Source organism: Triplophysa rosa, linkage group LG17 (genome assembly GCF_024868665.1).
Source record: "Triplophysa rosa linkage group LG17, Trosa_1v2, whole genome shotgun sequence".
Taxonomy (NCBI): domain Eukaryota; kingdom Metazoa; phylum Chordata; class Actinopteri; order Cypriniformes; family Nemacheilidae; genus Triplophysa; species Triplophysa rosa.
In genome coordinates, this window is record NC_079906.1 from 5,958,351 (window position 1) to 5,970,117 (window position 11,767).

Here is an 11,767-nt window from a genome sequence, read left to right on the forward strand (position 1 = left end):
TGACTAAATTGTTTTGACATCATCCAGGTTCGATCTTGCCTTACCCAATGGGAATAAGCTTGTAAGAGGTGTAACTCAGCTGGGCGGAGTCTGTTCCACCCAATGGAGTTGTGTGATTACAGAGGATACAGGCTTTGATCTCGGCATCACCATTGCACACGAGATCGGCCACAGGTACGTTTAAAGGCGAATTCATTTCCAACTGTAAACCATTAAAACACTACGAACAAAGTAAGTCTCACTTTTTTCCTAGTTTTGGCATAAATCACGATGGACGAGACAACACATGCAGCTCTAGTGGGTTTATGATGGCATCTGATGGAGGTTATAACAGTGTAGATCTCACCTGGTCTCAGTGCAGCAGAGCTCAGCTCCACAGCTTCTTCAGGTGTCACTCACTGAAAGCATGAATCTCACGAATCTGTTCATCTATTCTCATCTGTTATAGTGGATAACATGTCTGTATGTGTGAATGTGTGTAGTGCAGGTAAAGCAGAATGTGTGAAAGATGTCCCGGTGCTGGAAGGCTCGGTTCAGGATTGGAGACCTGGTCTCTTTTACGGAGTGGACGATCAGTGCCGTATTGCATTTGGCAGTTCAGCTACTGCTTGCTCTTTCACTCATGATGATATGGTGAGGAAAAATGAGAATGATAAGAAATGAAGAGCTTTAATAGTTGTATTAGTCATGTTTGTGATGTTTTACGTGGTCAAGGTAACCTGCCGTGTTCTGTCCTGTCACATCAACCCCCGCGAACGCAGTTCTTGTACCCGCCTGCTTGTTCCTCTTTTGGATGGAACAGAATGTGGAATCAATCAGGTGATAAACTACTATAAACATTATTTTAATTGTATAACACATTTTTAATTATTGTTTTATCTTCATTATGTACATATATGGGTCCATGTCACATAAGAAATCCTTAGGAATCCAAGCCAAAATTACTCTTAATTCCATGTTGCTCAGTGGTGTTTCAAGGGTCGATGTGTGTCTCCTTCAACCTTGGGCACCTCCATGATGGTTCATGGTTCCTGGTCTTCCTGGTCTGACTTCTCTCCATGTTCACGAACATGTGGAGGAGGCATCACCCACCGCAAGAGACAGTGTAACAACCCCAGGTGCGTGAGATAAAGGTGAAAGGTGCTGTATTTGTTTACTTGTGTTTGTTATTGGATGTTTTTGTATTTCAGACCAGCCTTTGGTGGTACAGTCTGTAAGGGTCCTGACACAGAAGCTGAACTTTGCAATCGACAGGTAGAGTTACTCAACCTCATCTTATGCAAATGAAAGATTGCAGCATCTATACATTGTGGTCTGGCTGGTCTGCTGTTTCTCTTTCTGTTTTAATGATTTGCTGCTAAATTGGCAGAAGCAAACAATGTTCCTTGCGATAAAACTCTGGCTTTCTTTCTTCTGAAGAACACAAAAGAAGATAGTTTGAAGAATGTAACATGAAAACCCTTGGTCCCCATTGACTTGCATTGGTTTTGTGTCCGTGCAATAGAAGTGAATGGGGACCGACTGTTTTTGTTTACAAACATTCTTCAAAATATCTTCTTTTGTGTTTTGTAGGAGAAAGAAAGTCATACAGGTTCGAAATGACAAGAGGGTGTGTAAATGATGGCAGAATTTTCATTTTGTTGTGAACTATCCCTTTAAGTGTCCCGTGACCTGTTGTCGCATGATACTTCAGGAAAACCTCAACAAATTTGGTTCATCATAAAAATGAAGTGACATAAGTGTTATTGTTTGTTGCAGCCATGTGAGACGACACAGCTGGAGTTCATGGCGCAGCAGTGCTCAGCTACAGACCAGCAGCCTCTCTCAGTGTCTATAAACTCCACAGTCTACACCTGGATCCCAGCTGTCGGCTACAGCTCAGGTGCATGTTACCATGAGCACAATTGCTTTCATTTAGTGTATGGATCTGGTCTATTGGGGAAGTTCTGGGGTGGTAGCTTGATATCACGTCTCTGTATATCAGCTTTCATCATACATAATGACAATTATCATTTTTGGATAGAGAAGTGAATTGCGTCTGCCTGCTCTTGTTCTCTTGTTTCAGGTGACTCTCAGTGTAAACTGATGTGTCGCTCACGGGACCAAGACTTCATGGTGAGTCGTGGATCTCAGTTCATCGATGGGACTCGATGTGAAGCCGATAAATCTACACCGCCTGGTTCCATTTTTGCCTGTCTGGGTGGAAAGTGCCAGGTAGCACTATTGCAATTGTTTAGGGGGTCATATGGCGCGAACACGTGTTTTTCTGTGTCTTTGGTGTGTTATAAGTTGGCCATGCATGTATTAGACACGTAAAATTGCAAAAATGAAAGTGTCGGAACAAAAGATGCATTCTATCTAAAAGCGAATGCTCACCCAGAGCTGCCTGAAACGCTTGGTGTAACCACACCCCCACAAATCTACATCAGTTCGTGGTCTGATTTGACTAAGACCGCCCAAATGTATATGCAAGTAAGGTGGGCGTACCTGTCAGCGCAATTGCTTTGGAACCTGATGTTCCAATTATGGTAAGAGGCGTTACATTTCCGTCACACGCTTGCAGTATTCGACCAATCACTACACACTGGTGAACTGGCCAATCATAGCACACCTCGCTTTTCAGAGCGATGAGCTTTGTAAAAAATCTGTGCGTTTCAGAGAGGCGGGGCAAAGAGGAGAGACAAGCATGAACGGTATGTGGAAAATACAGCGTTTTTGAACCTTAAATCGTGTATACACATTGCATTACATCTAAAACAAACGATAATATTCATTTTAGCCGTGTCATAATTTTTAAAGGGAGTACCTAAAGATTTCAGAAATCTATTTAATTACATTTTTAGTTTAGTTCTTGGCCACCATTGAAGACCATAGTAGGAAAAAATCCTTTATAATTTCTTTGTTCTGTTGAACACAAAAGACGATATTTTGAAGAATGTAGGAAAGCAAACAGTTCTTTGACTACCATTGTCGTTTTTCCTACTATGGTAGTCAATGGTGGCCAAGAACTGTTTGGTTACAAGCATTCGTCCAAATATATTTCCCTGTGTTCATCGGAACAAAGAAATTTATACAGATTTGGAACAACTGGAAGGTGAGTAAATGATGACAGAATTTGTATTTTTGGGCTTTCACCTCTCTATCGCCATCTCTGTCTGAAACATTCAATTGCAGGTTAAATACTTTCCTTTGAAGCAAATGAGTTGTATTCTGATACTGTTTGCTTGCAATGCTCCACTAGCTGTTTGGCTGTGATGGAGTAATGCATTCTGGGAAGATGGAGGATGAATGTGGGGTCTGTGGGGGCAACGGCTCCTCCTGTCAAATCATCTCAGGCACCTATTCAGGTGGAGAGGCCAGAGGTAAGGCTCCACCCGGCCACCTCAGAGTCACACTCGGACAAATTTGTTTCATTTTCTGCTATGATATAAACATAATAACCATCATTGAGTCCTCTCTCTTTTAACATTTTCGTTTCAAGAGTACATCACATTCCTCACCCTTCCAATGAACGCCTCTCAAGTTCACGTGATTAACAAGAATTCAGTTTTTACACATCTTGGTGAGTACAGTATCGTGTGTGTCGTGGATATAGTTCAAAGACAATATTAAAGAAATATCCATCTTTTCTTTTCTTCCAGCGGTACTGTTAAACGGTAAGTATGTGGTCTCAGGAGATGAAAGTCCAGCGATGAACATCACATACCCCTCACCTCTGGAGAAGAGCCCCATACGTTATCACTTATACCTGACACCTGACCATCTACCTCATACTGAAGAGCTGATCATCTCTGGACCGGCCGCAGACAAAATCCTCATACAGGTGCAGGACTGACTATGAAATGACTTATTTTACCATTTAGGAAAATATTGAGAGTTTATTTGTGTGGTTTAGGTGTATTGTAAATATGGGAGAGAATATGGAGACCTCACCAGCCCGAACATCTCGTATCAGTACTACTACTCTAATACTCTTTCTGTGGCTGCAAAGGGTAGATGGTCCACTGTCGTATCTCCCTGCTCGGTTACCTGTGGCACAGGTACTACATGACCAGTAACAAAAATATGTTATATTATTTGTTATTTTTACTTGTTAAAGCAGTTTCACCCAAAAATAAAATTCTGTCATCATTCATCACCCTCGAGTTGCTCCAAATCGGTATAAATTGTTCTGATGAACACAGAGAAAGATATTTGGAAGAATGCTTGTAACCAAACAGTTCTTGGCCACCATTGACTACCATAGTGGCCAAAATGACAATGGTAGTCAAAAGTGCCCCAGAACTGTTTGCTTTCCTACATTCTTCAAAATATCCTCTTTTGTGTTCAACAGAACAAATAAATTTACAAAGCTATTTTTGGAGAACTGTTTGGTTACAACCATTCTTCCAAATATCTTTCTTAGTGTTCATCGGCACAAAGAAATGTATGCAGATTTGAAACAACTGAGGGTGAGTAAATGAAGAAAGAATTTTAATTTTGGGGTGAACTGTTAAGCTTCAACTTCATGGAACAACATGAAAAAAGATGTAGTTGCCAAAGTTGTTTTTGCGAAAGACAGCAAACAGCAGAACACACACTGAACATTTACAAAAGCATTTACAAAATGTTCAAAGCACAAAAAGCCATATCATATCAATGTAAACACAAGGCACAGTTTTAATTAATGTTGTCTCTCTGCCAATATTATAATAATATCAAAAAGCTCTTGACAAAAAATACTGTAGTTTAGAAATTACTGAAACAAAACTGTTATTGTATACGTCCCTGTCCAACATAGTTTCTTTTATTTTGACTGGTAGTATTTTATTTGTTCTTTCTCTTACAGGAATCAAGAAAATCAGTCAAATGTGTGTGGATGTGAACACACATGACCATCTTGAAGATGAGTTGTGTAGTTCATCCTCTCCATCACCAGATTCGCTGCAGCCCTGCTTCCTGCCAGACTGTCCATCCAGGTACATCTCAGAACCAAAAAAATGAATGTAATTGATCATAATAATCGATAATAATCAATCCGATTGGGCACTAAATAACATTTTGACCAGATGGGATGCTAAGTAATCCGATGAAATAATCTGATCAGTAGAAAAACATGCCGCTTGAATCTGCATGTAATCTCAATCGTATTTAAGACCTTGCACACATGAACAGTTTGTCTTCATTTGATACTTTAAAGATTGATTTCTCTCATGATTCTGCCTCATCATGTCACGTCTGTCTTGGTCTAGTGGCAGGATCATGACAAAGCCTCATGTTTTGTGTGGAGAGAGGCATGTTATTGTTGGTTCTGACAACATGCGCTCTCTCCGGTCTCGCCTTTGGCCCCGCCCCTCTCGTTTCCTCGTTTAGCTTTCCATTAGTGTTTCATTCCCGACACCTGTCCCTTGTTAATTATCATTTGTTAGTTCCCCTATTTAATGCCGTTGTGCCTGCTGTCCTGTGCTCGTTTGTTTTGTTGTGTCGCATTGTCTCTTGCCTTGGATGTTTGCTGTGTCACCTTGCCTTATTGGATTTTATTACCCTGCCTTGTTGGATTGACTTACCTTGTGTTTTGATTTCTCATTCATTCCCTAGTCCTGTCTTATTTTGTGGAGTTTAGTTTTGTTATCCTGTTTTCTTGTTTTACCCCCATCGTGGGCTTTTGTTTGAAGTTCGTGTTTTGTTATAGTTTGCCCCATTGTGGGTGTTTTGTTTTATTATTAGAGTTAAGTGTTTTCTGCATCGCTGCCTGCGCTTTGGTTCCTTCCTGCCGACCCCTGACAGAATTCACTAAATTGAATAGAATTTTTATTGCAACAAATACAATGCCAGGAGTAAACAGAGACAAGTGTTACAAAGTTACAACATTAGAAAAATATCATGTGAATGACACAATGTTACAGTTTTGAGGGCTTTTCGGTTGCTGGAGTCAATGAGTGTATCTAGGTAGGACTTAAGATCTTTACAAAAAACAAATCATTATGGCTTTCACCTTGAAATTTACACTTGTGTAAAAAGAATTTACCAAGTAGAATAAAGAGTTGATCCAAAAATATTGATCTTTAACTTTCTTGTCAAAACTATGACAACCAAATAAAATATATTTGCATAACAAAGAAAATTTTGTAAGACGAGCAGACAAAGATACAGAAATCATTCCTAAATAAAGAAGCATATGTACATTCCCAGAAAAGATGATAAATGGATTCTTCTTCAGCATCACAAAAACGTTTTTTTCACTGTTGTTAAAGTCCAGCGCGACAGCAAAACGGAAGTTCTTCTTCTTGTATGTTGCAAGACGGATGTTATGATACAACATCAGACTTTTTTCGAAGTAAAAGAACAAACTAGACTATAGGTGCTGTACCAAAAATAGCCAAGTTTAGCTCTGACGACTGAAAAGTAGACTGCCATGTTAAATTGAAAAAGGGCTGCTTCAATGAGCTTCATTTGTTGTTTATTGTAGATGGGAGTTAGGTGAGTTTGGACCCTGCAGCGCCCTCTGTGGTGTGGGAGAGCAAGTGCGCTCTGTGACCTGTTTTCAGAGGCAAGGTACAGTGAATGTGCAACTGGCCGAGTCAGAGTGCACACATGACCCCAAACCCCCAACTACTGAAACCTGTAACCTCCAACTCTGTCCTGCCAGGTGAAGTTCAAAAACATAACTTTTAGATTTTTATATATGTTTTTTATTATATGCCCATGTATATTTGTCCTGGTGTATATGTGTGTTATAGGTGGCAGGTGGCAGAGCCAGGTGAATGCTCAGCTGTGTGTGGACCTGGAGAGGCCAGGAGAACGGTGTTGTGCGTCCGCTCTCACCGCGGGTTTGATTCTGAGGTTGATCAGAGCCTGTGCTCTGAACCCAAGCCTTCAGAACACGTTCCTTGTGTGGTAGACGTGTGTCCAGTCGGATGGGATACAGAGAGAGACGTATGACGAAATACATTTAGTATTCCCACTGGTTTGCAAGAATACACGTAATGTGATCACGTGATCATGATATATCCAATCTAGGTCCAGATGACCCATGCAGATTCCCTTGGTGTTATGCCCTGGTCCAGATTGGTTCCCGTTTATGTTTGGAGCCCTGTGATTGGCCAGTGCTCTAAGACCTGTGGGAATGGTAAATGTGCTAGTACAGAAATTAATATCTGAACTATTATCGCACACAAAATCACACGTTCTGCATCTGCGCAGGATCTCAAGAGGTTTGGTTTTCTTGCGTGGATCACCAGTCACGTCTAAATGTCCCAGAATTCCTTTGTGATCGAAGCAACAAACCAGAGCCTCACAACCAGCCCTGCAGTCAATCACAGTGTCCTGCAACGTAAGCATTGACTATGCTCCTTTTCTTTTCTTTTTTTGATGTATAAACAGTATAAATGTACACACGACGAGCACATACGCATGTTGTGTATGTGTACAGTAGGTGGGGTTACATACAGGGAATATGCAGTTTGTCTTGTGGCGGCGGTGTGGCGAAGAGAATATTGTACTGCTTTCAGGAAGGAGATGGAAACAGGCATGTGTTGGTCGGGAAATCCGCCTGTCAAGCTGTACCCAGACCTTCAGAGGTAGTGGAATGTAATACTGAAGCCTGTCCCGCTAGGTAAATGACATTCACATGCACATTCTCTATTCAACATATGAACAGACTTACAGTAGAAGCATAGTGAAACCATTGTTCTCGATAGAATATTTAACTCGTAAAGGGATAAAGACTTTCTTTCCTCTGCAGAACACCAAAGGAGATATTTTGAAGAATGTTGGTAACCAAACAACACTGACCCCCATTGACTTCCATTATATGGACACAAAACCACTGAGACATTTCTCAAAATATCTTCTTTTGGGTGGGACGAGGTCCAGAAATGGGTTGAAGGTCTTATAATATAATGTTAATTCTTGGCATTTGTCTTTAGGTGGCAGGTTGGAGAGCAAGGCGAGTGTTCTGTGTCTTGCGGGATGGGTGTGGCGGTGAGGAGGGTGCTTTGCGTTCGGTATGTGGGAGGTGTACAGAGGGTCGTGGAGGACAACAGGTGCGAGTCCGCAAAGAAGCCTCCGGGCACGGCCCCTTGTTACACACAGGCCTGTTCTTTCCAGTGGGACGTCAATGACTGGAGCGAGGTACAGTAATGTGCAAACACATAGATGCATTCTAAAATACCACTATTATACACAAAACCATATTTATGATCGTACAGTTTACAGAAGACTTTTTTAAGTGATAGTTCACCCAAAAATGAAACCTCTGTCATTATTTACTCATCCTCTTGTCATTTCAAACCTGTATGACTTTCTTCTGCAGAACACAAAAGAAGATATTTTGAAGAATTTTGGTAACAGAACAATGGCAGTACCCATTGACTTCCATATAGACACAAAACCAATGCAAGTCAATGGGCCGTTGTTTCGTTACCAACATTCTTCAAAATATCTTCTTTTGTGTTCCGTGGAAGAAAGAAAGTCATAAAGGTTTGAAATGACAAGAGGGTGAGTAAATTATTTTTTTATAGGGTGAGTTTTCATTTTGGGGTGAACTATCACTTTAAATCACAATGTTTACAATTTAGTAACCCTATTAAAATGATAAATATATCATTTTATACACAATGTCATGTTTTCCCTAATATAGTGTTCGGTGTCATGTGGTTATGGAATCCAATCTCGGACAGTGTCCTGCATGAGCCCCTCCAGCCCTCTTCCCGTCAGTCCCTTTCTTTGCCTCCACTTGCCGAAACCCATCACCATCCAGGCCTGTTACAGCCCCGACTGTTCCCCAGCTCAGAGTCCCACACCAGAGCCTAAAAGCACCCACAGAGAGCACTCAGAGACCCAGGGAGGAGAGAGGGCACGGAAAGCCCCCGGTGTACCTGCCAAAACCACACCGGCTTCTTTTCAGATAACCAATAAGAAGAAAAGTTTCTCAAGAATTGTACCTGTGCCAGTGATGAGAAGCACGATGACCACACCGACAGAACCGCCACAGACCAGTTAGGTGTCCCGTGTACAGCCACGTTTAAAAGGGACATATTGTACAGTTTTGTGGCTTTAATTATGCATCTTCCCATTGGAAACAGTGACACACAATGACAGCCAATCAGAAATGATTTGATGTTTAATATGCTTTAATGTGGAACTGGGTGGTGGGCAAGTCTACAAAGTAAAAATGACAATGAAGTTCAAAGGTACAATTTATGTGCATTTGTGTCGCATAAACGTCCCTTTTCTTGATCAGGCTTCTGTGGGTGTCTCCTCCTTCAAGACTCGGGAACTATCGACCTACGCAACGTCACTCAGAGGAGGTGCATATTTGCTATTGGTCGGCCTCTCGATGAGGTTATTCAAGTCAAAATTGTTTCCAGCTCTCTTAACTGCCAGCACAGTAAGTACCAACCTCAATTTACCTCCAGACGTGGGAATTTTATGGAGTAAGATATATTGTGTTCATTCTAGAGGACAATATCGCTCTGTACGACCGACTCATACTGATGCGTCTCTGTGAGAGGACTCATGGTAAAACAGTGAGGTCACGATCCAATGTTCTGTTGGTTCGTCAAAGCCGTCTGAGCCCTGGCAATGGAGTGCTACTATTTTATCAGAGCGTAAAGAACAAAAAAAGCCAACATGGAGGTGAGTGCATGCCATTTGTTCTTAAAGAGACATACACTCAAATTACATTTGATGATGCAGATTTTCTGCAAAAGTTCAATGAAAAGTTCTGGCTTCTTTGAAAGTACATTCACTGGCAGAGAAAAAGTATACAACTAACATTTGAAAGCATAAAGATTTGCATGTCGCCAAGCAGAGTGTGACGTTCAGCTGTTCTCCCCGTCTGGACTCATCGAGAATCCGACCAAGAGTTCAGCCGCCTCTCTCTCCAACGCTCAGAGCTGCCGTGTGTTTATTGATGCTCCTCCTGCTATGAGGATTCAAATCAGAGCACTTTCTGTATTCAACAAGACAGACACAAACTCCACATACATACTTGTGAGTCCTAACATTTGACTGACAAATAAAAAAAATACATCAGAAATTGTATGGCAATTGTTGATTTTATGCAATATTTTATACGTCTGCGTAATCCTATTGGTTAAGCTGCCAACATGTGACCTGCGTCAACATATAGACGGTTTCAGCGCCAACAACATAAAAAACATAATGTGGCCCAAACTTAACTTCCGGTGGAAATCCGCAAAGAATCAATAACTGTTAAGTAGTTTTAATATTATTTAATACAATTAATATACAATACAATATTAAAATGTATTAATATTAATATAAATTAAATATAAAATAAATTATTTTATAATAAACCAGAAGTTAACTTCGGGCCAGGCATGCATGTCTGTTGAAACGGTCTTCTCCTGTGGTTCTCAACAGGGGGGCCGTGGCCCAGAAGGGGGCCCCAGCTGACTTCAAAGGGGGCCTCAAGATGACTAGTATTTTAAAATGAGACAAAATGACCATAAAAATACATTTTTAAAAACTAAAAAATAAGATATTTCTTACTATGAGAGGGGGCCTTTGAATATTGCTGAATACAATGGGGATCATTGGAGTCAAAAAATTTGAGAACCCCTGGTCTATACAGTATGTTTTTTTGTTGTTGATTCTTGTTTTGTTACTGCTTTAAGAAATTCTCTTTTAGGGTTTAGCATTCTTTTCTTTTTTAATGTTTAAGTTAAATTTCAGTTTATTTTGCAGTGACACATTTGAATTTTTAATTTACAGGGAATGTTCAATTAAACCTTGAATATTGTCAAAGGTTTAACATTTTGTGACATAGTCGTATTTGTGAACTAATGTGAATGTGTATGAACTGAGCATACACCCTTAGTAGTCTATAGACCATTTTGCATGGCATAAGCTACTGGTTGTGAGTCAATTCCATCTTTTTTTATTTATCCGCAAGTTGTTTCAAATCTGTATCATTTTTTTGTTCTTATGAACACAGAAAGGTATTTGGAAGAATGCTTGTAACCAAACAGTTCTTGGCCACCATTGACTGCCATAGTAGGAACAATTTCTTTGTTCAGTTGAACACAAAAGAAGATATTTTGAAGAATGTAGGAAAGCAAACACTTCTGGGGCACTTTCGACTACCATTGTCATTTTTCCTACTGTAGTCAATGGTGGCCAGTAACTGTTTGGTTACAAGCATTCTTCTAAATATCTCTCTCTGTGTTCAACGGAACTTGAGGGTAAATTTATTTTTTATAATTTCGGGTGAACTGTCCCTTTAAGTTATTAAAGTTTTATTAACTTATGTTATTAAGTTATTACCTTTTATGTACAATTGGTGCTAAAAATGCTAGCAAAAGAAAATGTGTGTGTATGGGATTGTATGCTGAATGAAAAGAACACAAACTCATGTTACGGTTGTTCTGTTGTTACCTCTGATGTTCTGGGATTTTGATGCAAGCCTGTTTTTCTTCCCCTACCCAGATTCGGGATGTGGATGCCTTAAAGACGACGGTTTTCAGAGGGACTCAACTCTTCCTGTGGAGCTCCTCAGGAAGCCGAGCGGAAGTTGAATTTCACGGGGAATATCAGCAAACCAAGGGAACGTTCAGAGCGGAGTATTCACATATTAGCACACCTGAAGAGGAACTGGTGTAGCTTCGCTTCTCATTTGTAGACCATTAAAGATGTTTGAAGTGTCGCAATTTAGTCAATAGTTGAAAGAATCATTCCAGTCAATATGGTTTATTAACTACATCAAACATATAATCTGAAGTATTCTGTCCGGTTTTGTCATTCCATTTACAAACGATTTCTA

The 11,767-nt window shown here is 40.4% G+C and overlaps 1 protein-coding gene across 1 annotated transcript in view; it reads left to right on the forward strand.

Annotated features, from left to right (window-relative positions):
• The window catches only part of adamts13 (ADAM metallopeptidase with thrombospondin type 1 motif, 13), a 36,514-nt gene extending 24,829 nt beyond the window's left edge, over positions 1-11,685 (forward strand). The window contains exons 9-32 of the mRNA XM_057356745.1: positions 28-174; positions 254-388; positions 483-633; positions 715-819; positions 967-1,118; positions 1,191-1,254; positions 1,759-1,882; positions 2,066-2,214; positions 3,242-3,362; positions 3,482-3,562; positions 3,642-3,823; positions 3,896-4,040; positions 4,829-4,958; positions 6,449-6,628; positions 6,720-6,915; positions 7,000-7,108; positions 7,183-7,312; positions 7,412-7,594; positions 7,908-8,112; positions 8,621-8,978; positions 9,224-9,370; positions 9,442-9,618; positions 9,794-9,975; positions 11,434-11,685. Coding sequence (XP_057212728.1) covers positions 28-174; positions 254-388; positions 483-633; positions 715-819; positions 967-1,118; positions 1,191-1,254; positions 1,759-1,882; positions 2,066-2,214; positions 3,242-3,362; positions 3,482-3,562; positions 3,642-3,823; positions 3,896-4,040; positions 4,829-4,958; positions 6,449-6,628; positions 6,720-6,915; positions 7,000-7,108; positions 7,183-7,312; positions 7,412-7,594; positions 7,908-8,112; positions 8,621-8,978; positions 9,224-9,370; positions 9,442-9,618; positions 9,794-9,975; positions 11,434-11,607 — 3,727 coding nt within the window. The 3' untranslated portion in view covers positions 11,608-11,685. The remainder of the gene's footprint in view (positions 1-27; positions 175-253; positions 389-482; positions 634-714; positions 820-966; positions 1,119-1,190; positions 1,255-1,758; positions 1,883-2,065; positions 2,215-3,241; positions 3,363-3,481; positions 3,563-3,641; positions 3,824-3,895; positions 4,041-4,828; positions 4,959-6,448; positions 6,629-6,719; positions 6,916-6,999; positions 7,109-7,182; positions 7,313-7,411; positions 7,595-7,907; positions 8,113-8,620; positions 8,979-9,223; positions 9,371-9,441; positions 9,619-9,793; positions 9,976-11,433) is intronic.
• Positions 11,686-11,767: the final 82 nt, after the last annotated feature.